The sequence below is a fragment of the Phaenicophaeus curvirostris genome, chromosome 3 (genome assembly GCF_032191515.1).
Source record: "Phaenicophaeus curvirostris isolate KB17595 chromosome 3, BPBGC_Pcur_1.0, whole genome shotgun sequence".
NCBI lineage: Eukaryota > Metazoa > Chordata > Aves > Cuculiformes > Cuculidae > Phaenicophaeus > Phaenicophaeus curvirostris.
In genome coordinates this window covers 43,028,350-43,055,946 of record NC_091394.1, presented here as the reverse complement: position 1 = coordinate 43,055,946, position 27,597 = coordinate 43,028,350, and the positions used below count along the sequence as shown (strand labels likewise).

Sequence of the window (27,597 nt, the reverse complement as noted above, 5' to 3'; positions counted from 1 at the left end):
CAACCAAATCCAGTCAAACTTGTCCCTGCTAATATCAGTGTTATGGAATTGGATTAAAGTCCTTTCGAAACCAACGCAACACCAATTTAAAATAGAAATCAGATTTTTCATCTAATTTTGGTGGGTTCTGGACAGGGCTTCACAGATAAGTCCTATACTTTGCTTATCAAAGCGACTCCAAAGCAGTTTTGCTTTTTGAAAAAGAAAAGAAACCCAATGCTGCTACCAAGCTTTGAACAAGTATTTAAAAAAAAAAAAACAACTGGTTTCAACATCAACAAAAAGAGTAAAACCACTTCTGGTTTGCAAGATCTATTTAACAGATAATAACACAATCATTTCAAATCAATTCATTGTAACATTTCAACAGGCACCCCAAAGCCCCTCAGTCCCCACCATGTTAATACTAGATACCACAAGTCACCAGACTGAACTGGCACGTGTATTTTGACTGAGGGGAAAAAAAGACTGCCATGTATTTTATTGCTACGAGTACACAGGGAATTTGGAGGGGTGATGGATGTAAAGGCTAAAATCAGTTCTTCAGTAGATAAAACCAAAACAGGCCAAAAAGATTAGGACTTAAAACCACAATCAAATAGATGATTTTCACTTAGTTTATCTCAGTATTTTAACCAACATTATACATTTTATTGTTTAGAAAAGATGCCAACATTGCAGAAAAATAATTATTTTTTTAAAAGGACAAAGGTGTTACACGGTGGTATAAAAAGTGTAATGGGAGCCTGGAGGGGAAGAAAGGAAAACAGAACAAAAACCAACCAATCAAAAAAAATACTACTCCAGCAAAACTAAAAAGCTAAAACAAATTCCAGATGTTTAAGTCTGAAGGTTTTAGCTTTTTCAAATACACAACTACACGTGGTTTTCACAGTAACAGCCACAACTGAAGAAGACTTTCGGAACTATTGCACCCTTCAACAGGCCAGTCTGAAAGTTAAAACAAGTAACACAATAAACTGCTAAATTCATACGTATACAATTGCAGGTTGCTTTTAGCTGTTATAAAAAGCTCATTTACGTATCTAATGGTTCATCTTTTATAGTCAAACTGTGCTTGACATTTTTTAGTTCAGACATACTGAAACCCAGCAGCACAGATGGCTTGTGATTATTGATCGCCTTTAAGCATAAATTCCTCCTTTTTCCAAAGAATGACGCAACATCAATTTTCCACGCATATACATACAGGGAAAGCAATTCCACTTCTTTTTTAGAAGGATATGGCCTCTTGTGAAAGTAGTCTGTCAAAAACTGTTTTTGAGCTTCATATGAATTGTGATCATACTGCTTAGGATCTACCGCTAAAATGCAAAGATCCTCACTAGAAGGAAGCCTCTTCATCTCAGTCCTAGTATTAACCTTTTGTCGCTTGAAAGGCACTACTCCTGAATTCACTTCTTTTTCTGGAGATAGAGCTATGCCACTACTTAAGCTCAGAGGCTGCTGTTCCTTACTCCTTTGGTCTTCTGCAATAAAGCAGGAATCCAATTGCTTCCTTTTCAATACCACAGAAACATGCTTTTCACCATTCAGAAGCAGTAGCTCTTTCTTCTCAGTACGCTCAAGCTGCATCTTCATACTTGAGTTGCTGTCTTTGGGAGCACTTCTACAACGGAGCAAATGTACAGCAATAGCTGTTAGAGTCATATTTCCAGTGTACACACCACAACAGTGGATGCACTTGAAAGCAGGAGTCTTTAAAATTGTATGTACAGTTGGCATTATATGATGCCGCTCTTTCAAATGTGTTTCATAGGTTTCTTTGCTAACAAACGTACCAAAGCAAAAGGGGCAGGTTAACGCTTTTTCTTTGCACCTGTTGTTCACCTCTGCTGTCCGAGGTTTCACTTTGATGTAAACAGGGACAAGCGTTCTTGAATTTAGCCCAGCAAGCACTGCCAAATGTACTTCTCTTTCACCAATGTCTTCTTTTGGTAACACCGTACTGAAATCAAAGTGTGGAAATACAAGGTCACCCTGAGCATCATTACCTAGTTGAAAGCCTCTGTTGCTATAATCTGCATGTAATTGCTTTTTCCCATTGTGTGTAGTTTTATTGTGCTCCACAAGGCTTTTTAAGTCATGGAAAGTAACTGTGCAAAACAAGCAAGCTAAGCCATGCATCAAGAGATGTTTCATGAGCTCTTCCTCAGAGAGAAAACATTTACAGGAGAAACAGCGGACCGTCTTTTCTGTCATCCACCTCAGAAAGGGGGCACAAGCTGCAAGTTTGTCAGGTTCCAGGGTTTCCTCTATTTTTACTGCACCATGTTTGTGGGCCACCTCCATGTGCACCTCGTAGACATTTGATGGGAAGAGCTCATTGCAAACAGGGCAAGTCTTCCACTGCTTAGCCTGTCTGATAGCCTGACCTGTTTCAGAACCAGGTGGTGGGGCTTGTAATGATATATTCTGAGACATCAAAACCACTGGAGGAGAGGGTGCACTAGCTGGTGACTGTGACAACTGAGTTACTGTCCCAGACTGCATTAGCTGCATGGGTACTTGTGGTGGTGCAACAGTTGCTACTCCACCCCCAGGAGCTACAGGCAAAGTAACTGAAACTGGTGCCAGCGTGTAGGTAGGTATCCCATTAACCTGCTTACCAGTCGGAATCAACTGCCTAATTATAGAACCTGCAGTCAAAAAAGTTGCATTTTGAGAAACTGCAGGTTGAACTGGCTGATTTACTGGGATAACTGCAGGGGCTACAGGTTGATTAAGCTGAAGAAACCCAGTTCTGCCAGGGCATCTGGTTGGAACAACAGAGGCAACAGGCTGGTTAAGCTGGAGAACCCCTGACGTAACTGTCTGCGCCACAGGAAGGACCCCAGGTCTGTTCATATTCCCAAGTGACTGGTTGACAGAGAGAACACCTGGTGCAACCAGCTGATTCACAGGGAGGACTCCTGGTGCAACCGGCTGATTTACAGGATTGACAGGTTGAGTAACAGGTAGTGTTCCAGCTGCAACTGGACCACTTATAGTACCAATGGGTTGATTAATAGGAAAAAGCCCAGGCCTGACAGACTGATTAAGAGGAAGAACTGCAGGAGCCACAGTTCCATTTACGGTCCCAACAGATTGATTAAGAGGAGTAGCTCCAGCCCTTACAGGTTGATTAAGGGGGAGCCCATGGGAAACGATGATAGGCTGGGAAGGTGATGGCTGAATATTAATGTTATCCTGACCTATAGGAATATTACTAGATACAAGAGTAACCTGCGATGGTGTAACTACTGGAGCAGAAGTTGTATGTGGAAGGCTACCAGAAGCACTTGGAACACTTAGTGATCTAACTGTGTTTTGAACTGCTTTTGGCTGTGCCACACTCTGGTTTTGATTATTCTGTGGAAATGCAAGCTGGACACAAGCTGGAGCTGTGACAGAACCTCCTGGAACAGTGGCAGTCCCTGCAGATGGAGCAGCCACTGTCACACCTTGGGGTGGCTTTGGAGCAATATGCATTTGTTTCACAAGTCCTGGTTTTTTAATATGTTCTGAAATCACAGACCGAAGTTTGTTTTCCAGGTCTCTGTGTGTTTCAGCTGTCAAGACATGATACATTAAAGAGTCCTGGCTGTTTGCAGAAGCATTACATTTTTTACAGTAGTGCTCAATAGCATCCTCTTTGCTTTCATCATGTTTCTGGCCAAAATATGTACTTATTAAGTTTTGAAAATGGTTCATCAGCACATGTTTCTTCATATTGTAATACAACGTGTCTGTAAAGTGACATTTCAGACATGTAAAGTTTATGATGTCAGTCCTAAATTGTTTCATGCCATCCAAAATGCTGACTGTATAGTTCTGTATTCTTTTATTAGATGAATGAAACATCCGGATATGTTTTCCCATTATTTTGGGATCAGAAGCAAATGCACATTTTGGGCAAGGAACCACCAGCTCTTGGTCCATTTCATCCTCATGGTAACGGTGTAAGTGATTCTTGAATGAAGTAAGTAATTTTGACGAGAACTTGCATAAGCTACAGCAGTATGGCTTTGTTCTGTATCTCTGCAAACAAAACAAAAACATTCACTTAGAAACTGCCAGTTCCTAAATCTGTTATCTGTTTGTAAGTAAGTCTGCACTATCACCTGTCAAAAATGCCGTCACTGGATGTACAACATGCTATCTTCTCAGTTTCATGAAGATCTGTTTTTGAAAAGCAGACTTAAAAATGACATATTTAAAGGGAGAAACATTTCTGTGTGTTTTGCTTCTCCACAATTTACTAAGAAGCCTTAATTGAGTTAAATTCTACTCCAGTTCACAAGTAAAAATTCTGAGGTTTGTTTTTAAAGATGGGAACCACAGAACACTAAGGAGAATTTGTATGCCACTATACAAAGTAAGTGAAGCTATTCCAATTAGGAACAGCAGTCCTTTTAAAATGACACTTCTAAGGCTTTATTTAGTTCAGGGACACCTACTAACCACTGGAGGAGAAAAAAGTAAAGGTCTGTGTGCATGTGTGTATTTCAATATCCTATCTAGAGCTGAAAGGTCTCCAAAAGTACCTCTCCCAGCAAAGCCACAGAAGACCGATCTTTTAAGAACATTTTTGTTCTTAAACTCTCTTTCATGATAAAGCAGCAATGACCTCTTTCTATTAACTCAACATACTGGACAGACCATCACAGTGATTTCTTTGATTAACTTCCTGTAGCACACTCATTACAAAGCTTCTCAGAATAATATTTTAACTGTATAAAAATAAACCTAACTACCTTCCACTAAACTTGCTTGCTTCCTCAGTAACATGTCACTTGACAGTATTACTTTTCATATGAATGGTAAGAGCTTTAACAAGGCCAGGTCCTGCACTGGGGACGCAACAACCCCGTGCACCATCACAGGCTTGGGGAAGAGTGGCTGGAAAGCTGCCTGGCAGAGGAGGACCCAGGGATGTTGGTTGTCAGCCAGCTGGACATGAGCCAGCAGTGGCCCAGGTGGCAAAAAAGGCCAGGGGAGGCTCAGGTTAGACATTGGGAAATTTTTTTTCCCTGAAAGGATTATTGGGAACTGGCAGGAGCTGCCCAGGGAGGCGGTTGAGGCACCATCCCTGGAGGTATTCAAAAGACGGGTAGGCGAAGTACTCAGGGATATGGTTTACTAGTGAACAGGTACAGTTGGACTCTATGATCTCAAAGGTCTTTTGCAACCAAGTGATTCTATGATTCACTCTCTCCAAAGAGCTTATCAACTTCCTAGGAAGTTAACCCTGGCTCCTGCCAAAAACTACACAATCAGTCACAGCAATAACCAGGTGACTGGTTTGCACTTTCAAACATCTAGTGGAAGACTTCCCTCAGATGTGTGTTTGTCACCTTACTGACTTCTGTTCCTTACAAAACACCATCCAAACGGAACATGCTGTTCCACCACTACAGCACCCAGCCTACCTAGATCAACGACACAGATGTCAGTCATGTTGTGAAGAACTGTAGCAGAAGTTAGTGCAGGGTTTTTGTCATTTCATGTAGCCATGAAAGTTGTCACCTACTAGCAGTACTAAAAGAATCTCCTGATGATAACCAAAATCTAACCTCCCAATTCAAAAGACTGGGTCAGATAAAGCCATGGGTTGGCTAAGGCTGCTGGGGGTATCAGTGAATTATGCTCTATTTACAGTCTTTGGGTGTCCGGTCTCAGCTGGTAGTAAACAGCATCACAGCAAATTAGAAGCCTCAATCTTACTTCTACAGTATATTGAGTAGAGAAAGGCCACCAACACTACTCAACTAACGAAGCATACAGAGCATTATCAAAAGCTACACCTCACCAGCCTTACTTCTGAAGAAGTCAGGTCACAAAGAGAGGTGACTGCTTATTTTAATTGGTTGTCTGAGTCTTAGAAAAGCTTGTGTGTTTTTAAATACTGGGCTCGTATACCTTTTACTTTCTCCCACACCTCATTTCTGGTTTGAGGCTTTCTGTCTCCATAAACTTATACCATAGTGTAATACACTGTAAATATTTCCTTACTGTCAAATCTAAACAATTGTTAGGTGCGATGGGAATACTGCACTTTAAAAGCAAGTGGTCCAAAGTGCGGAATTAATCTACTACTCCATACTAGTGACGGTTTTGTTTCTTACATCAACAAGCACTGCAGTACACCACTAAGAAACCCCTGCAGTACCTGCATACTGCTAAGTCTAGGGGAAATAACGCTGCTCACCTTCGTACATCTTTCTTTTTTGATAGAGGTAAAAATTACAAGACTTCAGCAAAAGAAAAAGTTCTGTACCTCAAATCCTATCAAATAAGTGCAAAACCTAAATTTCCACTACTTAACTCAAAAAAAAAACCCCACTAACAATGCAAAATCCCCAAGAAATTCTGTTTCAGCAGAAGTTTGTGGAAGTCTGCTACTCTGACATTTTCTGTAAGAAATACAGCTCTTCCACACAGACACCTTAAAAATAATTTTGTCAGCATGTTCTCCTTGCATACACATCTAAGCTGCTTTTTATGTTCACAAGTACTACTACAGTTTACTAAAGCCATCTTAATTTTCTAGAAAATTTTAAAAAGTAAGAATTCTAAGCCACTTAAGAAAAACTGTCTTGGAGGTTGACCAACACAACTCCAAACTGTACAAATGGAATCCAAAAAAGGTTATTAGAGTAGTTGAAAAAACCTCACCTAGTCCCACTTCAAAGAACATACTCCAGAATGCACTAACACTTCCCATTGTTTAGCCTCACATTCCCCACAATTTAGAGAAAAAGCAGAAAGACATGACAGCCCCCCCAAACCCAAAGTTCTTCCAGAATTATTAATATCTCCCTAAAAATAGTATGAACAGTAGAAATCACCAACTCAACTAGACATCTTCTCCAGCCTACTGAGTTTTCAGTGTAGCACTAACAACTTCTTTTCCCCTCATGGCAACAACTTTGGAATAGAACATCCTGAAGGACTAACTTCTTTTCTCCCAAATGAAGGCAGCATGATGTCAAGATACATGAATTATATGTCTCAATGAACCATGCCTGTTCAGAGAAAATGGATGGGGACAAGCTTAGTATCCAAAAGGCATAGCTTGGCAAATCTGTTCCACAGCAACACATTACAAACTCTACACTGAAGTTCATCAGATCAGATTCTAATCTTGTTTTTTGGACAGATACAGATTATTCCCTCACCTAAACTAAAGGCAATCTTGACTGAAGATAACTGTAAGCTTCATCTGAAGTGGCACTAAGAGGCTAGATGCAATCTGTCTTTACGGACCTACTCAAGTCACATTTGACTCTCAACCACAAATTCATGTGAACAGATGAACCTCTAGTCTTAAATGTGTGCACCCACATTCAGGAATGTAGAACTAGGAGACAAAGCAGACAAAGGTCCTGAAGGGCAGGAGGGGTTACCTTCTACTAAATGTAGAAAAGACTGAGTGGCTTTTGTTTCGGTCAGCCGAAAAGTTGAGGCTTAGTTAAAAAAATGCAGCTATTACACATGGAAGCTTTTGCTTTAGAGATGGTAAAAGCAGATAAAGTCCTGGCAAACCACCACCACACTGCTCTAAACCATTACCTTTTGATTCAGGATTAAAAGAGGATACTCAACACTGTTTATACACTGTGGACAGGACTTCCTCATGGAAGCCATCAGGAGACCCTATGACTCTTCAGCAAGACTAAGAAAAGACTATCTTTTCTTCTGGATATACCCCTATGCTCTACACAGTATCTTAGAAACTTGCTAGAATATAAAATTATATAAATGATTTGGTTTCTTTATCTCAACCCTGCCCTTCTTGAACATTCTAGCTTCTCAAAAGATTCCAACTATATAAAACTAAAAGCCGTTTTGCATACTCAAATGTAACAGGAATATGTTTTCCACTACAACCCTATCCCAAGCAGCGAAAGATAATTTCAGCTTGATCCACTCAAACCTATGCAATTATGTTTTCACCCTTCCAATAAAAAAAAAAACAAAAGCACGTTAAGCCTACACATCAGATTAGGCTAAAAAGGCAGAACATCAGTGTGACGTCTGTTCAAGGTTGTATCCTTAAAGACAGCAAACAACATATATAGCCAGCTGCATCACAGGGAAGAACAGAGGAGAGAGAAGATTATTCCCTGGATTACTACTTACCTGTTAAAGCTAAAAGGTGTATTTTAACTTCTCCAAAAATTCTGAAAGTGATAAATTCAGCAGCTCCACATGTACATCCATGTAGTTCCAATACAAATATACATACCTTCCTTTTGCCCACAGATTCCCAAGGAGAGACATCACTCCATGAAGTGCTACAAAAGTGTTTTTCACCTGGGTCAAAGCTTTTAAGACTCTAGAAGAAAACAGAAACCAACAAATAATTTGCTTTTGCAGTCTACTCTGAATACAAAAAAAAAAGTCTCAATGCAAAGCAAGGAGAAAAAAAAAAAAAAGAAAAAACTACACAAACCTAGGATGAATGGCAATTCCGTATAGTATTCAGATACAGGTCTCAAAATTCAGTTCAAAGAAATTACTTGACCCTTCTTTCATTTATTTTACCTCAAACACTTGTTCATATGCCTATCTTGTAATATGGTAGAAATTCTGAACGCTTCACAATAACCAGAAACATAGGAGTCCAAATTTTATTTACACTTTCATTTCATTGCTTCTAGACAACTTCTCAGTGAACACAAAGATATTTTCTCCCTCTACATTCCTCCACTTAAATCTGTAATATTTCACTATTACTTCAATATATTTACTTGCCTCTATGGTTTAGTTTGCAACAGGTTTTAGCACTAAATCTTCACAGCACTGCTATGCTTAGACATTCCCAGAAGCTTATATCAAAGAACATCAGTGATTTTTTTCTCAAGCTGTAAAAACAACAGTATTATGTCTGTAACAACCATGTTGGGGTAAACAACTTTCCTTACAGTATTCTTCCAATCAATTCCATCAGAGCAGCTTGTATTCCTCATGATAAAGCCAGCTACTACTCAAAATCTTCAGGTCCTGTCCAATTTTCTGAGGTCCACACATATGCAAACACCAGTTTAATGAAAAAAAATATTCGAAAAGCTAGATATCTGTTTGCTAGGCATTTCTTATGACCTTAGGCTAGCTTCAACAGCACACCACAACATCATAGATGAGGCACTGGCTGTGCAATTCATAAATCTAATAGTTTGTGGTAAAAACCCCAATGCAATATTTATGCAAAATTTACAAGCAACACAAGCTATACTGAGCAACGTAAAGAAACAAAGCATCTAGCACTCAAGTAAATATAAAGTCCTATCTACAGGGCTCTGTCCACACCAGGCTCCTGTCCACACCAGGCAAATGTGAGCATCCCTTTGTGTATTGTAGATTGCAGTGAGCCAGAAGATCATGTAATTGATAATTTAAGTTAATAATTTCACAGAATCACAGAATAACCAGGTTGGAAGAGACCCACCGCATCATCGAGTCCAACCGTTCCTATCAAACACTAAACCATATCCCTCAGCACCTCATCCACCCGTGCCTTAAACACCTCCAGGGAAGGTGACTCAACCACCTCCCTGGGCAGCCAGAGCCAGTGCCCAATGACCCTTTCTGTAAAGAATTTTTTCCTAACGTCCAGCCTAAACCTCCCCTGGCGGAGCTTGAGGCCATTCCCTCTTGTCCTGTCCCCTGTCACCTGGAAGAAGAGGCCAGCACCCTCCTCTCTACAATCTCCTTTCAGGTAGTTGTAGAGAGCAATGAGGTCTCCCCTCAGCCTCCTCTTCTCCAGGCTAAACAACCCCAGCTCTCTCAGCCGTTCCTCATAAGGCCTGTTCTCCAGCCCCTTCACCACCTTTGTTGCTCTTCTCTGGACTCGCTCCAGAGCCTCAACATCCTTCTTGTGGTGAGGGGCCCAGAAATGAACACAGCATTCAAGGAGCGGTCTCACCAGTGCCGAGTACAGAGGGAGGATAACCTCCCTGGACCTGCTGGTCACGCCGTTTCTGATCCAAGCCAAGATGCCATTGGCCTTCTTGGCCACCTGGGCACACTGCTGGCTCATATTCAGTCGGCTGTCAACCAACACCCCCAGGTCCCTCTCCTCCAGGCAGCTTTCTAGACAGACTTCTCCAAGTCTGTAGCACTGCATAGGGTTGTTGTGACCCAAGTGCAGGACCCGGCATTTGGCCTTGTTAAACCTCATGCCATTGGACTCTGCCCAGCGGTCCAGCCTGTCCAGATCCCTTTGCAGAGCTTCTCTACCCTCCAGCAGATCGACACTTCCACCCAGCTTAGTGTCGTCCGCAAACTTGCTAAGGGTGCACTCGATGCCTTCATCCAGGTCATTGATGAAGACATTGAACAGGGCTGGACCCAGCACTGAGCCCTGGGGAACCCCACTTGTCACTGGCCTCCAGCTGGATTTAACACCATTTACCACCACTCTCTGGGCCCGGCCATCCAACCAGTTTTCCACCCAGGAGAGTGTGCGCCTGTCCAGGCCAGAGGCTGACAGTTTCTCAAGCAGAATGAAACTGAGAGAGTGAGAAACTGTGTCAAAGGCTTTACTGAAGTCCAGGAAGACCACATCCACAGCCTTTTCCTCATCCAGCAGCCGAGTCACTTTGTCATAGAAGGCAATCAGGTTAGTGAATTTAAGAATTCAGAAAAATTTAGCCAAGTTTGCAATAAGCTCTCTAGCTTCAAGTTTCTCAAGGAGAATCTTGAACAACTCAGAGCAACAATAAACAACCCCCTTAGGTGAACAAGTCACCTATTTGCCCTTCAGCCAAACACCTTAGAAAGAACGTTTGTGTTGTCCGTTTGCACACCAGGCAAAGGATCTCACTGAGTTCTGGGACAAGATTTTGGCAACTCAGATAGGACCCCATGACACCCTTGCCCAGATTCACCTTGCCATACCCAACAGGGAGAACAGGCTTGACTGGACTCCAGAGCACATCCCAACCTGTCTGACTGGGTGCTCCATCAGTTCTTCTCCTGCAGCCAAGCAGTGACCAGCTCAACGGTGCAACACTATAGAGGTATTGTGGGGGTAAAGAAGGGGGGATAGCTGGACCTCTTGGGAAGTATTCAGACAAATACTACCTAATACACATCAGGAAAAAAGATACACAGTAGGGCTGTAAGGTTGGTTATTTCATCTCTACGCACAAGGTTAATGAAGGAACTTTTAACCCGTTTGTTCTGGACTGCTTCTCGTGTATGAAATCCTGGTTCCGGTCTGGTTTCTTTATTTTATATCTATCTCATTTCTACATGTAAGATTAAAGGACATTTTATAAGCTGCTGGCTACAAACAAAGGGAAAGTAATCCCATGTTCTGATTCTGGTTCAGTAGCGGGTGCTGCTACTTCCCAGCAAATTCTTCCTTAGTTACCTCTTGGGTGCATACTCAAGGACTGGAAAAAAACTGGAGGGGAAGCCCCACGTCAAATTTAATATGGTATTGTAATCAACAGTGCCCACAATATCAATTAGAAGGAGAAAAATGGTGTGAAGATTTGAAGTACAACACAATATTACAATTAACTCTGATTTGTAAGCATGGGGGTACCTTGTACGAATTATCATATGTATATTTGCTTTTCTCACTCAGAACCAACTGGGATATTAGACAGAAATCATCCACAAGGTGCAAATAATAAGAAATTATTTAACATGTTGTTCACTGGTCAGTCTGTGGAGGATATTAGAAAGAAATAATGAAGCGGATCGAGCAGATGGAATGTCAATCTCCCAGTTAATATCCATAGACGATGAAGTTTAGAAAAAGAGGGGGGAAAAGAAAATAGCAAAATTACAGGTTTCACTATTAGCAGCTTTAAGAGATGACCAAGGGAGAGGTAGAGACAAGGGAAGTGTCAGAGGTCATGGACAAACACAATAGAAATTCCCTTTGAGAACAAACCAATGTGCCTATCGCCAGCAAGAGGAACACTGGAAAAGAAGCTGCGGTCACTGTATAATCATCAAGAAGAGACCAGGGAGACAGCTAACTTGTTAGCAAAAATAGATCTGGATTGAAGAGGACCAGGGACATTATTGAAACATCCCTAGCCAACCCTCTAGTTCCAGTAAAGCTGGGGAATGAAACTACTGATTTTTTTAATAGATAGTAGAGCCACACATTCTGTTATAACTAGTTGTAAAGGACCTTTAAGTAAATTTAACATTCCTATTGTTGGGGCAATGGGAAAGCAAATGAACAGACCTTTCTTTAAAGCTAAGAGTGCAAAATTGGTGACACGAAATTAACACATTAATGTCTTTATATGCTGAAATGCGCATTGCCACTGCTCGGGAGAGACTTGTTTTGTACTTAACACACAAATAACCTTTTTTGAAAATGCAGTTCAGTTACGTATTCTTTCAGAGAAAGCATGGAAAGCAGAACCATGCCTCATAGGGGATTCTCGAGATTGCAGCCATCAAAGGAAAAGGAAAAAACATTCCTAATGAAGCGTTAGATGCTGTAATTCCCCTTACATGGGCTACAGAGAAATGAGAAGAGCACAAAATGCAAGTCTGCTAAATATATGATTGAATTTGGGAGTCAAACCAAAAGAAACAATATCCAATAAATTGGGAAGTCATAAAGGCACTGGAAGCCCTAATCAATACTTAAAGTTTGGAATTTTGTAAGAATGCTAATCTGAATACAACACTCCCATTCTGCCTATAAAGAAACCTAAACCTCAAGAACACAGGCTGGTCCAGTGCCTACAGGCAAACTACTCATTCCATTCTGTCTAACTTTACACCCCGTTAACTACAATTCCAGAGACTAAGTGTTTTACTATACTAGGTCTGAAAGATGCCTTCTTCTGCATCCCAGTAAATGAACCAGACACTATTTGCCTCTGAGAGAGGCAGGTCGATGATAGGGAGGAAAGCAGTTATGCTGGATGGTGCTGCCACAAGTATTCAAGAATAGCCCTATGTTATTTGGTAACGTACTGGCAAAAGAACTGGAACAATAGCAAGGTAATCAAAATATTACATTGCTACGTCATTCTTATTGGGACTGATTGGAGAGAAGACTGCAAAAACTACCATTGATATAACAAACTTTTTAGCTTTGCCTGGGTACCAAGTATCAAAGAGAACAGCACAAATAACCCAAGAACAAGTTCAGTATTTGTGATACAATATCTCAAAAGGCCAACAAGCACTGGACTTTGAATGAAAAAAGAAGAAATCTGCAGAACTGCAGTTCCAAAATCAAAACTGGAATCATAGATGCATAGAATTGTTTGGGTTGGAAGGGATCTCAAAGATCATCCAGTTCCAACTCCCCTGCCATGGGCAGCGACACCCACTCAATCAGGTTGCTCAAAACTTGATCCAACTGGGCCTTGAACACCTATAGGGATGGGTCATCCACAACTTCTCTGGATAACCTGAAACACTGCCTCCCAATCCCAGCAGCATAAAAATTTCTTCCTAATATCTAATCCTAATATCTATCCTAATATCTAATCTAAATCTCCCCTCTTTCCACTTGAAACCGTTACCACTCATCCTCCTCTACACTCCCCGATAAAGAGCTTTCTTGCCCCGCCTCTGCCCTTATCATAGAATAACCAGGTTGGAAGAGACCCACCGCATCATCGAGTCCAACCGTTCCTATCAAACACTAAACCTTAGCACCTCGTCCACCCGTGCCTTAAACACCTCCAGGGAAGGTGACTCAACCACCTCCCTGGGCAGCCTGTTCCAGTGCCCAATGACCCTTTCTGTGAAAAATTTTTTCCTAATGTCCAGCCTAAACCTCCCCTGGCGGAGCTTGAGGCCATTCCCTCTTGTCCTGTCCCCTGTCACTTCAGAGAAGAGGCCAGCACCCTCCTCTCTACAACCTCCTTTCAGGTAGTTATAGAGAGCAATGAGGTCTCCCCTCAGCCTCCTCTTCTCTTCATGGCCTTATCCCATGGTACCCTACTGAGGGGATCCCTGAAGAGGCCAAGGCCTGCTTTCGTGGACTCCAGGGTAGTGAGTTTGCTGCACACCCTCCTCACTGCCCTAACGCCCTTGGACTCCACCATTTCACGGTCATTCCCTTGAGCTTCACATTCCCCACCAGCCCTCCCCTGCTGGTGAGAACAACATCCAGTATAGCATCCCTCCTCATTGACTCTCCTGTCACTTGAAGGAAATTGTCATCAATGCATTCCAGGAAACATCTGGCTTGCTTATGCCCTGCTCTGTTGTCCCTCCAACTGGTATCATGGTGTTTGAAATCCCCCATGAGGACCAGGGCTTGTGAACACAACGTTGTGCCTATCTGTCTACAGAAGGCCTCATCTGTTTGCTCTTACTGGTCTGGTGGCCATAGGGGAACCCCTATCATCATGTCACGTGCCCCTACCCTCCCTTTAATCCTGACCCAGAGGCACACAGATGGCTCCTCATCCATCCCCAGGTGAGGCTCCGTGCCCTCCTGCCGGTCACCGACAGAGAGAGTGACACCCCCTCCTCACCTAGACACATGGCTTGAAGTCCTTTCAGTCAGAATTGGTACAAACTGGAACAGAATGAATCGGTAGCATCAAGACTTTAACAACTGTCAAATACTTGAACCAATGATACTCACATAGGTATTGTCTGCCATTGTCCTAAGGTGAGCAAATAGACTACGTTGTTCAATATGAGCTAACACTCCTATTAGAGATTACAGAAAAGCTGTTAGGAAGGTTCACTTGAGTTGAAGAACAAATTGTAGTGCTAGTGGCCACACTGAGGCCTTGTTTAGTACTGTCTTTCTGGGTATGCTTGGTTTCATCTGGCTTCTCAGACAGTGCCTCCAGTATTCATTAACAGTCAGTTACATAATGAATAACTTAAAATACCCGTTATTTTCATTTCCTTCCTTTCATTCACCCCTCTTCCCCCTTCTTCCAGGAAAAAAAAAAAATCAGGCTCTTCTGTCACATTACTTGCACCAGTATTCCAAGGAAAGGGCAATATATCCAGCAGCTTTGTACACAAAGGAGAAAGGAAAGCTGGGTGTGTGGTACTGACCATTGGCAAAGAAACTGAAGCTCAACACTGGCCTCAGAAAAAAAGCAGAATTGATAGCTATTTGGAAAAAAAGAGGACTATTGATTTCTCAAGGAACACCTATTAAATATGGGACAAAGATTTTGGACCTATTGCAAGCAGTACTGGAACAAAGCGCATGGCCACAATTCACAGCCAAGCCCACCAAAAGGGACAAGGAACTGTAATTCAAGGTAATCAGAAAGCAGACCTAGCAATCTTCTCTACAATATAAAGTTCGAGATGCGTTAATCGCTGCAGAGAAAAGAGATGCGGATGTGCCACAATATTAACAATTTGCACAGACATTCATACAGGAGCAGATGCTATGATTATAGCGTCAAATAGTACACTATAGAACCAAAGATGCCAACTCTAGCTGATACCATTACTACAAAACGCCTTCTCTGTTGTAGAAATAACCAAAAATATTGAAGGGAAAACTCTCCCTGGAAATTAAATTACAGGAATTACCCCAGGTGAGCACTGCCAAATGGATTTCTCAGAGCTGCCAAACTGCAACATAAATATCTTCTTGGTTTTGTAGTTACCTTTTTCAGGCTGGCTAGAAGCTTTTCCATGCCACACCAACCAAGCCAGAGAAGTGATCACAAAATCGTTAAAAGAAATAGCTCCTTGATTTCAAATACCAGGATTGTCATCAGATAATGGACCTCATTTTGTTGCAAAAGTGGTAAAAGAGGTATCTAAACTCTTACAGATTAAACAGGAATTAAACACGCCTTGGGTGCCTCAGTGGTAGAGCAGAAAGGATGAATCAGACCCTTAAATGACAAATTGCCAAATTATGCCAAAAGAGTCAACTAAAATGGATTTTACTATTAGCCTTAATAAGGGCTATGATAACCCCCAGCAAGAGAAGAAGTAAGTCCTTTTGATGTACTAGAAAGGAGGTTGTAGCAAGCTGGGTGCTACTCTCTTCTCCCAAGTGAATGGCCTCAAGTTGCACCAGGGGAGGTTTAGGTTGGATATCAGAAAAAATGTATTTACCAAAAGAGTGGTCAAGCACTGGAACGGGCTGCCCAGGGAAGCGTTGGAGTCTCCATCCCTGGAGAAATTTAAAAGATGTGTAAACATGACGCTTAAGGACATTGTTTAGTAGGCATGGTGGTGTTGGGCTGATGGTTGGACCTGATGATCTTAAGAGGTCTTTTCCAACCTTAATGACTCTATATGTTTTTCCATACATTAATTCATACAGTTAATTGTCTTGCTGTCAGCAATAAGAAAGGAATATTCAGAAAGTATTTGATCTCTTTACCATGCATTCTATTTCCTTTAAAAAGATATTTGAATCAACAAACCCCACTGCCATTACATACTCCAGTACATGACTTCCAGCCACGAGATTCATTGTACACATTCCAAATGCAACAGAAGAGTGAGAAAAAAAAATGAGATACCATTCAACAAGTGGCAAAACCAAACTGAAATATAAAAACAATGGAAACAGTATAGTAAACAATTTTGCATGGATTAGGATTTTCCCCCTTAATAGAATAGTTACAAAGTTTATTACAAAACTTAAAAGTACTAGTGATACTTACTGTGATTGCTTGCGTCATGTTTGGGTGTTTTACAGATGTAATTATTGGTTTAATTTCTCACTCTTTAATATTAGTTGTACAGGAATAAGTATTACAGCCACAGAATAGAAATAAGACTTGCCTGTCAATAAGATTGCTCTACAGCCAAGTCTTAAAAGGGGGAATTGATATAAGAGAATCAAATGTAAAAACACAACTGAAAATACGCATCAGTTACTGCTGCTATAACAGCCCAATGTAAAGCCTCATTCTCTCTAAGATAGGTTAGCATCTGTTAAGGATCTGTAGAAAGTAATCAAGCTTCCTTTGTGTATGGAAAAGAACATGGAAGGCTTTAAATCAATACACCTGTCTAAACAAAAAGAAGGACTACTACCTCAGCAAGTTCCCAAGCTGAAGGTTTGCCAGCCAACGTGAATTCAGCATAATTATTGAAGAAATCGGGACAAAGGTAATAGAAGTGACCATACCCTCACAGAACACTGGCCAAAGAAACCCTCCTACGCAAAACTTCCACACTAGAGTACATGCACAGTTAATTTACATCGCAAGCGAGGACTGCGCCAGCCACTAAGACATAGATTATTAATTAAAAAGACAAATAACCAATAAGCATAAGTCTGATGTAATTATGAGCAGAGATATGTAAATTAAGAGTAGGATAAACAGTGTGAAATTTTCTTGAAGTGTGCTAGTTTTGTGAGATTATTCGACTAGCAACCCACTTTGCACAAACTGAATAAAACTCAGTACCTTGACTCTGTATTACAGGCTTGCACACCAGGTTAACAATCTCATGAATTTTGGGACAACAGCTGCATGGAACAAGAGAAATTCCACAGCCTTGGAGAACACAATGGTTTTCTTACATATGTTTGATAAGGTAATACTAACAATTCTTCTGTCAAACACACAGGAGTGAATTACATGCAGTTTTGACATTTATACTCTACCCCAAACATGTTCTGGTTTTGGTTTGAGTACTCTCCACCAAGAGCCTTGAACACCAGATTCCCACAAACCAAATGCGTGTGACAGTTAAGCGTAGATAATTTTGCTGAAATGACTATCTCCTACAGAGACATATTGACTGATAAAGATAGATAACCATTCTTATTACTACAATTAGTCAGCACTGCAAATGGCTATTCTGCACTCTTGCTTTAAAAAGAGATCCATGCTGATGTTCCAGAAGCAAGCTTTGATAGGCTAACTTGTTATGCCCTTCCCTCATTTCTCACTTTGAGGAAGGGCAGAAAACAGGAGAAGGGAAAGGTAACAAGGGAATAAAAACCCTCCAAGAAGCCTGATACATCCTGATGCATAGTGAGTATTTCTAAGTTTGAGAGAAAAGCATTTTAAGACTAAGAACTGTTTTCCCTTCTTTAAGGCCATCACTGTTTTCCAGAACAAAAATATAAAACAGAGTTTAAATGAAGAGTTAAGAAGCTAGAATAGTTTACTTAAGGAAAGCCTCTGACATTACAGTGTACTTAAAAGTACTACTTTGAGAACCAAATTAATAAACTAATACAAAAAGGCTCATGTTTTCTTCCTAGCAGAGATCAATAAAGAACTTTTAGCCTAAAAAATAATTTGTCTCCAAGCTACAGAGATAGTAGCAATACATGAAATTTCTTCACCCTCCTCAAACCACCGTCCATTACCATGCCTTATTAGAACTATTTTTAAAATCCTAACCTACAATGCTTTGAAAGAGCTGAAATATAACACTGATTTTAACACCACATGGCAGGTCAAGTTTCTATCATATCATTTCATACCATTTCCTAAATTGTCCAGCCTCCTTGCAAGGACAACGTCCAGAAATCAGTCTTAATATCCGAGGATTAAAAAAGCTACTTCTTACCTATTAAGACACAACACATCCTATTCTACCGAAAAAAGGATTGCATCTCCATATGATCAGAGTACAAATGAAGTTCTAAAAACCATTCTTCTTGCTGCTAAAATTATACCAAAACCATTCCCAGATTACCTGGAATAATTAAGCTGAAGCTATTAACTTGGTTGAAGGAGAATGATTTGCAAAAATACATGGTACTTTTTGGTCCACGTTTCACAGAGCTTTTTCCAGAAGGGAAATGTTCACTGGTTCACCCAACACCACCATTTATTAAGAATGAAACAAAACCAACCAACCACACACCATCCTCAAAAAAACAACCAACCAAACACAAAACACCTTCTTTCTCATTCACCATTAAACCCCACACTGCCACCAAAAAGTTAGACTGCAATCAACTCCAGAACAAAAATACTAGTATCAGCAAAACATTCCTATGCTCAAGTGTCAGAACAGCTGCTGACTTAGAGATTTAATTACAAAAATATACAACACAATAAAACCAGTAAGAAAAGAGAAGAACACTAACAGCCCTGAGCTCATACAACATTTAGATACATCAAACATTGTTCAACTGCAATAACTAAGAATGTTCCAAAATTAGTTATGCATGTAGATCTTAAGGATTGTCTTCTCCAATTGTTTACTTCTCCAGTTTCAGAAAAAACAGCACAAAAGACAACAGCATCCCTACAGACAGTTAACTTAGTTCAGTACCATTGCACAGAATTAACTCAAACTCTTGACCACGGTCAATGTGAAGTCATAAACATAGTGAACAGTGAAAAGAGCCTGTGTACCAGCCGGCTGAAATACTCTACTGTTTAGTCACTAAGTTACAATACTGTGTTTGCACTTGTTCTGGTGTCAGGTTTGCCAATCTGGTGGTGTAAATTCTTCCTGCTTGTTGCTCACCACCTTCTCCAGAAAGTGGCAAAAATGGTACTGCGTTCATTTCAAATGCCCCAGTACACTTCCACATACTTTAAGACACAGAATTGAACTAGGAATCTATGAGATGTGTGGAGTATTTTTCCCTGGACACAAATTTTAAAAGTTGCAACAAGATGACTGGGCCTAATTACTTCTCCATTTTCAGAAATACTGACTGTTTATTTTTCAGAGGCTTGCCTGTGATATGAGACAGGATAACTCTGAGTTGATTCAAGTCCTCATCTGCTTTAGAAGAATCACCAAAAAGTTTCTCTGTAGCACACAAATAACATTTCATTAGTCTGTGGTTGTTTCCTAAAGCTGTACCGTTTCCTTTTGTTGAAACGTTACTAGCAGAGAATAGCAGTACCATCAATAACACATTTCATGGAGAAACAGAACTTCTTCCAACATTACCTAGTAGAACACTAAACTCCACCCCAACAGAGGAACAGTCGGTCATGAGTAATCCTTCAAGTAAAGGCCACACCATAAAGATCTGTGGTGGAGGAGTATTATATATACACTAAAAAGTGAAATACTTTTCAAGGGTTTACGTTTCAGACTGGTTTACGTTATTTCAAATGCTTTACCTTCAACAACTCCCTGCAGCTGTCAAGCCCAAGATCCACAAGAATGCCCTTCACCTTTTTTCGAGCCTTCCTGATATTATCAAGATTTTGAACAGGAATTTGAAACATCTTGCACTTTTCCTGAAAAAGAAATAAAAAAGTGATGGAATACTTGCACACAGGCACCTAACAGTATGCATTTAACAGTATTAAAACAAAAACTGAAGTCTGAAAAACGTACTTCAATACAAAAATCCAGAACCGTTAAGCCCAAAGGCTGGCCTTGTTTCACAGCCCATCACTTGCTTCCTCTTAAATGAAAGATTCTGATTTTTTTGGGGGGGTTGGGGGGGAAAGCCTTCACATTTCTCCTCTCCCATCTAAACAAAATTACAGCTTTTGCCTTTCGTATTTCTTTGTGTCTATACGGCAACTGTACTGTGCTTTGTAGATTTTTTGCAAGAGAATACTAACACCAGAACTTTACTAAAGTTCTACTCAGAAAATTACTATCACCTCATTTTGAAAGGTATTCAACAGTTTTTGCCTTGAATGTTAAGTGTCAAGATGAGAAGCCTCTTTGATAATGAGTTTTGCTGTCATGCATGGACATGCTTAAAATACGATTAATAATAAAATCCGAATTTCCTGCAGAAGCTTCTGCTGCTGTAAGCTGATATGGACATAGGCATAAAACACCTACTACAGTACTAGTGCAGTAGAAATAAAATTTAATTAACGTATGGCATTGATTACTAAATAGGCTGAACTGGGACAATTTTTTTAATAACTGTATGCTTCTATGTCTCCTTCTCTGAAGAAGTATGCATAGGTCTACCACCTCTTCCTTCTCCAGAATTTGAATTTATATCCTTCCCTGCTCCCTTCAGCAAACATCAATAGCTGGAGACCACCTGAGTGAAGATGACAACAACTAAAGAAAATTATAGAAAGACAGATTGTCTGCTGCAGGTCACCTATTGGAAGGGTTGTGCAGCATGCTTGCCCATCTGTGTGGAGCATAACAACAAGATGGGTCTAGAACTTCCCAAACAGCCAGGCTTTCACATGAGCAGCTTAGCTATGGCTGCATCATCTTCAGCTCCCAGTATATCATAAGGTATCTCAATGAGTTTCACTCCAGAAGCATGTGCCTTTATCACCTCCTCCCTATATTACAGTAAAATGCAATTTAGACTGAGATTCAAGAAACTTAAACGGGCACAGAATGCAACAGAGCCACTCTTCACTGCAAAAAAAATCATCCATCCAGAATAAGTTCTAATATGAAGAAAAAAATAAAGAAAATCCCCAAACAGTACTTCAGCCTTCATGGTCCTGAATGTCTTGGAAAGCCACACTTCTCAGAAATAGGCAAGATCACCGTCAACATGAAATACTTGCCCTGAAAAGGCAAGACTTCCCTGTAAACAGTTGCAAAAAGCCCTCCCACGTAAGACTTATACTGAAAGGTAAGCCTCAACAAAAAGCAAAAAATAAAAAGCAATCTTTTTCTACTCTGTATGATATCACTCAAGAAGAAAAGCAACAAACTTTAGGTACAAAACATAAAATTGAGGCTCTTTAATTAAAATTCAAACAACTCACATGCTATTCTCCTCCTCTTCTCCTCCCAAAGGAAAGATGTGTAGAGAGAAATGGAGAGGGAGCCCCATTTGACAGATGCTAGTCTTGTTTTCTAGTATTTTTTATCGGTAAGAAGCCTGGAAGACATTTTGATACCATTGGGGTGGGTGTGGAACAGGAACCTGCACAGAATGGAATAAATCATAGTAACTAGTCTAGCATTCTACCAATCAAGCAATACAATTAAGATGTAAACGCCTCTTTTTAAAGTGAAGTCAACTGTCAATTTGCATGGCTTCCAGTTGAAGCTTTATGATCAGACCCTCTGCGACGGCAGGTTACATGCACCAACCCCGTGGTCCACTGCAGGTAACAGAGCTGACAGGACATCCTCATGCTCAGATCCAGCCAGAAGAAGACGGGGTTCAATATGTTAGGCTCCACTGGAAACAGTTCCTCCACCTCTGTCCTTTAACTGATACACTGGTGCTACTGAAGGTGACACAGACACTTCTTGAAGCACATCTACCTTCCCCCAAAAAAAATTCTTCTGCACAGGTGGTATAGTATGTAACATCCTTATATCTCAAGAATTAATTATTAACTAGCAACTTTTCTGAAATGAAGTCATTAATCCAGGAGAAAGAAATTACTAGGTTGGAAAAAACCTTTAAGATCATCAAGCCCAACCGTACCTGTCCACTACTAAACCATATCTCTAAGCACTTTATCTACCTGTCTCTTAAATACTTCCAGGGATGGTGACTCAACCATCTCCCTGGGCAGCTGTGCCAGTGCCACCCTTTCAGTGAAGAAAATTTTCCTAATGTCTAATCTGAAAGAGAAACAAAACAAATCAACAAAGAAAGAAACCTGAATACAAGTTACCCATTTTCCAGTTTTCAAGTTTTTGGCCTTCAACCCAAAAATATGCATATTTCTGTATCATGGGCAAGGTTATTCAGCTGGTCTTTAAACAATCTGCTTGGGAGTAAAACTAAGTTATTCATCTAACATTCTCTGCATCCCATCAAGGCCCCATCATAAAGGCTCCAAAATTTCAACTTTCTAAGCCTATTCCCTCAAGCCCTCAGTTTTACTCCCTGATTGCTATACTCTTTATTATTCGAAGCCTTCCGTTTTAGACATTCTTCAAGCCTTAGCTTGCACTTTGTTTCTGTGCATTACTAAACTCAATGTTTTGTTGGTACACATCCCATTCTTAACCAGCAAATTAAACATGAAAGAATTATACTGAAATTAAGCCCAATGTACTGTAGCTCTAGAGTCTTGATCCTTTTATCATGTTGCCTACCTAAAAGACAAATTTATCTTAAACTACTTCTAATCATAGCTTCCAAAAAACTGATAATCAATCAAGTTTTCAGACAGTACCTTTTCATGAACAGAATCATGGCAAGTTAACATCAAAATAAAAGAGGTATTGTCCCAAACTGTTCCAAAAAGGTCATTAAACCCTTGCTCAGGCATTTTACCCACCAACCTATCACTGCATTTACGGTTCATTTAGAATACACCCCCAAATGACAGAGCAAACTGGACTTTTATGCAACACTAAAGGTTCACTTCATTTCTACAACACCTGTAATCATGCATTATCACATCCATCTATGTCCAGCTTTGCCACAAAGATCACAAATTCAACTCTTTCCTCCCAGCAGTACTGTAGTATTTTAATACTGGACAGTCTCTAACCAGTCCAAAACAGACTCCCAGTTTGCCAAGTAACTATGTTTGACTATGTCTGTGCACTAAAAAAAGCAAAAATACTACATTTCACTTCTTCAAAGTGAGAAGTCACCACAAAACAAGTTCCTACTTGCCTTCCTTCTTAGAACAATACTCATTCCCCTTGAAAGGGACCTCAAGGGGACACCAAGTCCAGCCTCCTTTTCAAAGGAGGCTCGACAATGAGTAACAAGCAGGGTACTCTTTGTCTTGGCCAGATAAGTCTTGGAAACCTCCACAGATAGTTTTGACAGTCCCTCTGAGCATCCTTTTCCAATGATGGGACCTGTTCACAGTGAAAGGTTTTTTCCTTACATCAAATCAGCATCATTTTAGTTTGTGTTCCTAAGGGAATTAGGCACATGCAACCAAATCAAATACGAAGCAGGTAAAGAGCTGGAGCAATGAAGATTCACAGATGTGCCTTCCACATGCATGCAAATACGATCCAGCAAAATCCAACAGTAAACTAGATAATCATGCGTTTCTAGAGTTTTCAGGAAAACAGGCAGCTAGAGGAAAAACCCATATCTGCAGAGAAAAAGGCTGCAATGTAACCCTTTTTAGACAGCAAATTATCCACATAGAAGCCAGATCTCCAGATGTGCCCCTAGGAAGCTGGCTTTCACTAGATCTCGTTTATAAAGCCATCTGTAGTAGGGGAAATTATGAAAGGCTTATGGAATTTTGGATCTTTGGAAATGCAATCACTCTTAGTTTTTATAACTTTTTATCTAATAAATTGGCATTAGTGACTGTGCAAGAGATTTTTATAAAGACTTTGAAGTTTTAGGACATTTGGGTGGGAAGTATTTTTAAAGGTTTGTTTACCAACTTATATTTATTTCAGCAGTTATCAGAGTTTACAAGCACCAATAAAGAATTCTTTATTTTCATTGCAGTAAACTCATTACACGTTGATAACTCAATATTAGTTGAGAAAACAATAACTACTACTTCATTCCTGAAAATTAAAATGGCAGCATGCAGTGTACTAATGCTTAGAATCTAAAGAACGCTGGATGGCAACAACAGCAGCTAGGACAGGCACACTGAGAAACTGCCTAGGCGAACGCTAGGCTATGCCGAATTTTACTCACATCAGCTCAGTTCTGTTTCTGGCAAACTTACAAGCCCTCCAAGAAGTCATATCAGGATATCTGCTCAACCGCGTATTACATGGATGGTTCAATTCCCTCGATTTTTATCTGTGCCTTCCGAGAGGCCTAACTGGATTTAAGAGTATGCTGGCACCACCAAAGCTTATCCAGCCTTTGGAGGGAGAGGGAAGAAATGCATATAGTTTCCTATCAACATCTCTAGGCATTTTAACACCTTTGAAAGATTTGATTCCTGGAAAGAAAAATAGTTAATTGATTAGAATTGATACTATTCTTGTACGTTATTTAACACACTGTAAATAGAAATGACAACAGAAAGAGTCAGATTAATAAAACTTACTAAGAGTAGTTCAAATCAACAAAATAATGTTATCTTCCCAAATTCCAATTTCTATCTGAGTGCAACTTCATAAAAATCTTAGATACAAAAATAAATGTTTTATTCTTTGTCTAAATAAACCAGAAGCTTTTAGGGGTCTTGATTTACAGATCTCGAATGGCCACAACAATTTTGCCCTTTTCTTGGCTACAAATCGCAGTTGTTAAAACAGTCATCTAATTCAATACAAAGTTGGCCATTACTCAACAGTGGCTAGCACAGTAAAAAGCATTAAGGTGCATAATTATATAGATAAAGACACAGTGCATCAACCTGCACCTTACTTAAAAGGTCATAGCAAAACAAATTTAGGTCAATAAATCTAGTTACCATGGTTTAAATGCTGTGATGCTTCATTAGCACACAATCAAGTCTCTGCTACCCAAAACCAGTCAGAAGAGAAGATGGGACTGTACCATTCAAACTCATGGAGCTTTCCTAACGCACTGTGACTCACACAGTGCCTGACTCCCTTGAACGTTAGCACGAGACGGACACTGAAACCAGGAGGGCTCAAGCTCATTCTAGAGGACTTGGGCATCTACCTACATGAAGCCTACTCAAATCCCGTAGGACTTATCAGCCCCATGCAGATATGAGTAGGAGAGTCACACACCAAGCCCAGATACTCTAGAAAGACATACAACTGTGTTTGTACTGCACTGTTCAGTCTTGTATGACTCAAAGACATTTCACAGATGCACAGATAGTCCACAGCACAGACAGCCCACAAATTGAATAATTCAGCAAGACAGAACTTAAAAAAAAAAAAAGAGGCTGTGTTACAAGTGTTTAGACTCAAGCCAGCTCTACTAGCATTCCACAATACAGCCCAATCAACGAGTTCCCAGTGGTAAAACTTAAGGCATTCTAAAGCTGTGTTCTTGTGCTCTTCATTGTGTCTGAAGATCTGCTATAATCTGGGTGGTGGTGGTGGTGATTTTCTGTTGTTTCTTTTTTTAAAAAAAGAAGCTTTTATGAAATGAACTATTAGAACGATACTTCTCATTACAGCTTTTAATATAGCTTATTTAAATACTACATACAGTTGGTCTAAATATTGCTCTAAAGAAATCCTATTTTCTTGTTCAAACTTAAAATTAAAGTTTATAGAAATCTTAGTAGTCTTTTTGAAAGTATAAATTAGACTGGGGATTCCAAAAGTATTTTTAAGTGTTTCAGTATAAGTCTTTAAAACTTTTGGGGTTCAAAAGTCTGGCTTTGATGATAAAAAGCTGTTAAGAAAAACACTAATCCTCACCCAACAGCCTACCTCTCAGTACTTAAATATTTACCAGTTGAAACAAAGTTGTTAATAGTTTTGATAGTACGAAACTATGAAGCCTTGCAGGATAATTCAAATATCTATCTTTTATTCCTTTTACAAATCAGGACAAAAAGAACGTCCCACTACTTACTTGCAAGCACAAGACAGGGATATTCAAATGGTTTTAATAGTTTGCATTGTATAGGTTATGTTTGTTTGCATTATTCATAGTTTTTCTTATTAAAAAAATTCATCTCTGCTGAAATACCACAAGAATATTTAATGTCATTCTGCATTCCACTAACATTTTAGTTCTAACACATACCGTTGCCATGCACATTATGGCTCCCCACAAGCTATTTCAAACACCTGTACAGCCTAGAATTAAGTATTTTCATCCATGAGACTCGAGGACCACCAGTTAAATCAGTTCCTTAGATACCCCATCACTTCAGTACTGACAAGACATTAAGAAACAGAAGTGGTTCTAAACAGCCGTTTAGCGAGCAGGCACCGTAAAGCACTAAGTGTGCTGGAAGAGCTGGAGTCGTTCAGCCTGGAGAAGAGAAAGCTCCAGGGAGACCTTACAGCAGCTTCCACTACCGAAAGGGATGCAGGAAAGCTGGGGAGGGGCTCTTGATCAGGGAGCGCAGGGATAGGATGAGGAGAAACCGGTTTGGGCTGAAAGAAGGGAGATACAGATGAGACATTAGGAAAAATTTCTTCCCTGTGAGGGTTGGAGGCACTGGCGCAGGTTGTCCAGAGAAGCCGTGGCTGCCCCATCCTGGAGGCGTTCAAGTCGAGGCTGGATGAGGCTTTGGGCAGCCCGATCCAGCGGGAGTCATCCGTGCCCACGAATCGGGCTTGGATGATCTTCAAGGTCCCTTCCCACCCAACCCGCTCCCCGACCCCCCCCCAACCCCCGCCAAGGGGCGGCGCTCCCCGCTCCCCGACGCCCGCCGCACCTGCCCGCGCCGCCTGCAGGGGGAGCCGCACCCCGCCCCGCCGCGCGCGCCCGCGCCCCCCGCAGCCTCCCCGCAGCTCGCGGCGCTGCCCCCGCCCCGCGGGCCGCGCTCCCTCCGCACGCCGCGAGCCAGAGGGCGGCGGCGTCGCCGGGGCCCGGGACTGACCTCGGCTCAGCCTCCGCGCGCGCCGCGCCCGCCCTCCGGCCCCCTCCCGCTCCTCATCCACAGCCAGAAAGGGAAAATGGCGCTCGATTTATCCCTGGAAGTGACGTCAGGAGCTCTATTTGCATGCCGTGAAGCCGGCCAATGGGAAGGGGCCCCGCCCCGCGCGCCCATTGGCTCCGCCAGGGGGGCGGACGGGTTGGGGAGGCGGGGCCACGCGCGAGTCCACCCCCCGCCCCGGGGCTCACCTGCACCCGGGTCACGTGCCCCGCCCACCGGGGGGCGCTGCCGGGAGCTCTCGCGAGAGCTGGGACGTGACGTCCTTCGCGAGTGGGCGGGGCCTGGCGGCATCGTGCTCTCCACGTGACCTCCCGGCAGCGCTGTC

The 27,597-nt window shown here is 41.2% G+C and overlaps 1 protein-coding gene across 4 annotated transcripts; it reads right to left on the bottom strand.

The window, feature by feature from the left end:
* Positions 1–275: 275 nt before the first annotated feature.
* ADNP2 (ADNP homeobox 2) lies at positions 276–27,350 on the bottom strand. Of its 4 annotated transcripts, none has more exons than XM_069853761.1 (5): positions 27,216–27,350; positions 21,591–21,751; positions 20,004–20,123; positions 8,252–8,341; positions 277–4,041 (listed from the first exon to the last, which is right to left on the bottom strand). In XM_069853761.1, the coding sequence occupies exons 3-5, from the start codon at positions 20,109–20,111 to the stop codon at positions 1,039–1,041; spliced, it is 3,201 nt and encodes a 1,066-aa protein (XP_069709862.1). In that variant the 5' UTR covers positions 20,112–20,123; positions 21,591–21,751; positions 27,216–27,350; the 3' UTR covers positions 277–1,038. The 4 variants fall into 4 exon arrangements, with proteins under 4 accessions (XP_069709864.1, XP_069709865.1, XP_069709862.1 ...); XM_069853762.1 differs by lacking the exon at positions 27,216–27,350 and adding an exon at positions 24,419–24,671; XM_069853763.1 differs by lacking the exon at positions 21,591–21,751 and having other exon boundaries at positions 276–4,041; positions 27,216–27,307.
* Between the last annotated feature and the right edge of the window lie 247 nt (positions 27,351–27,597).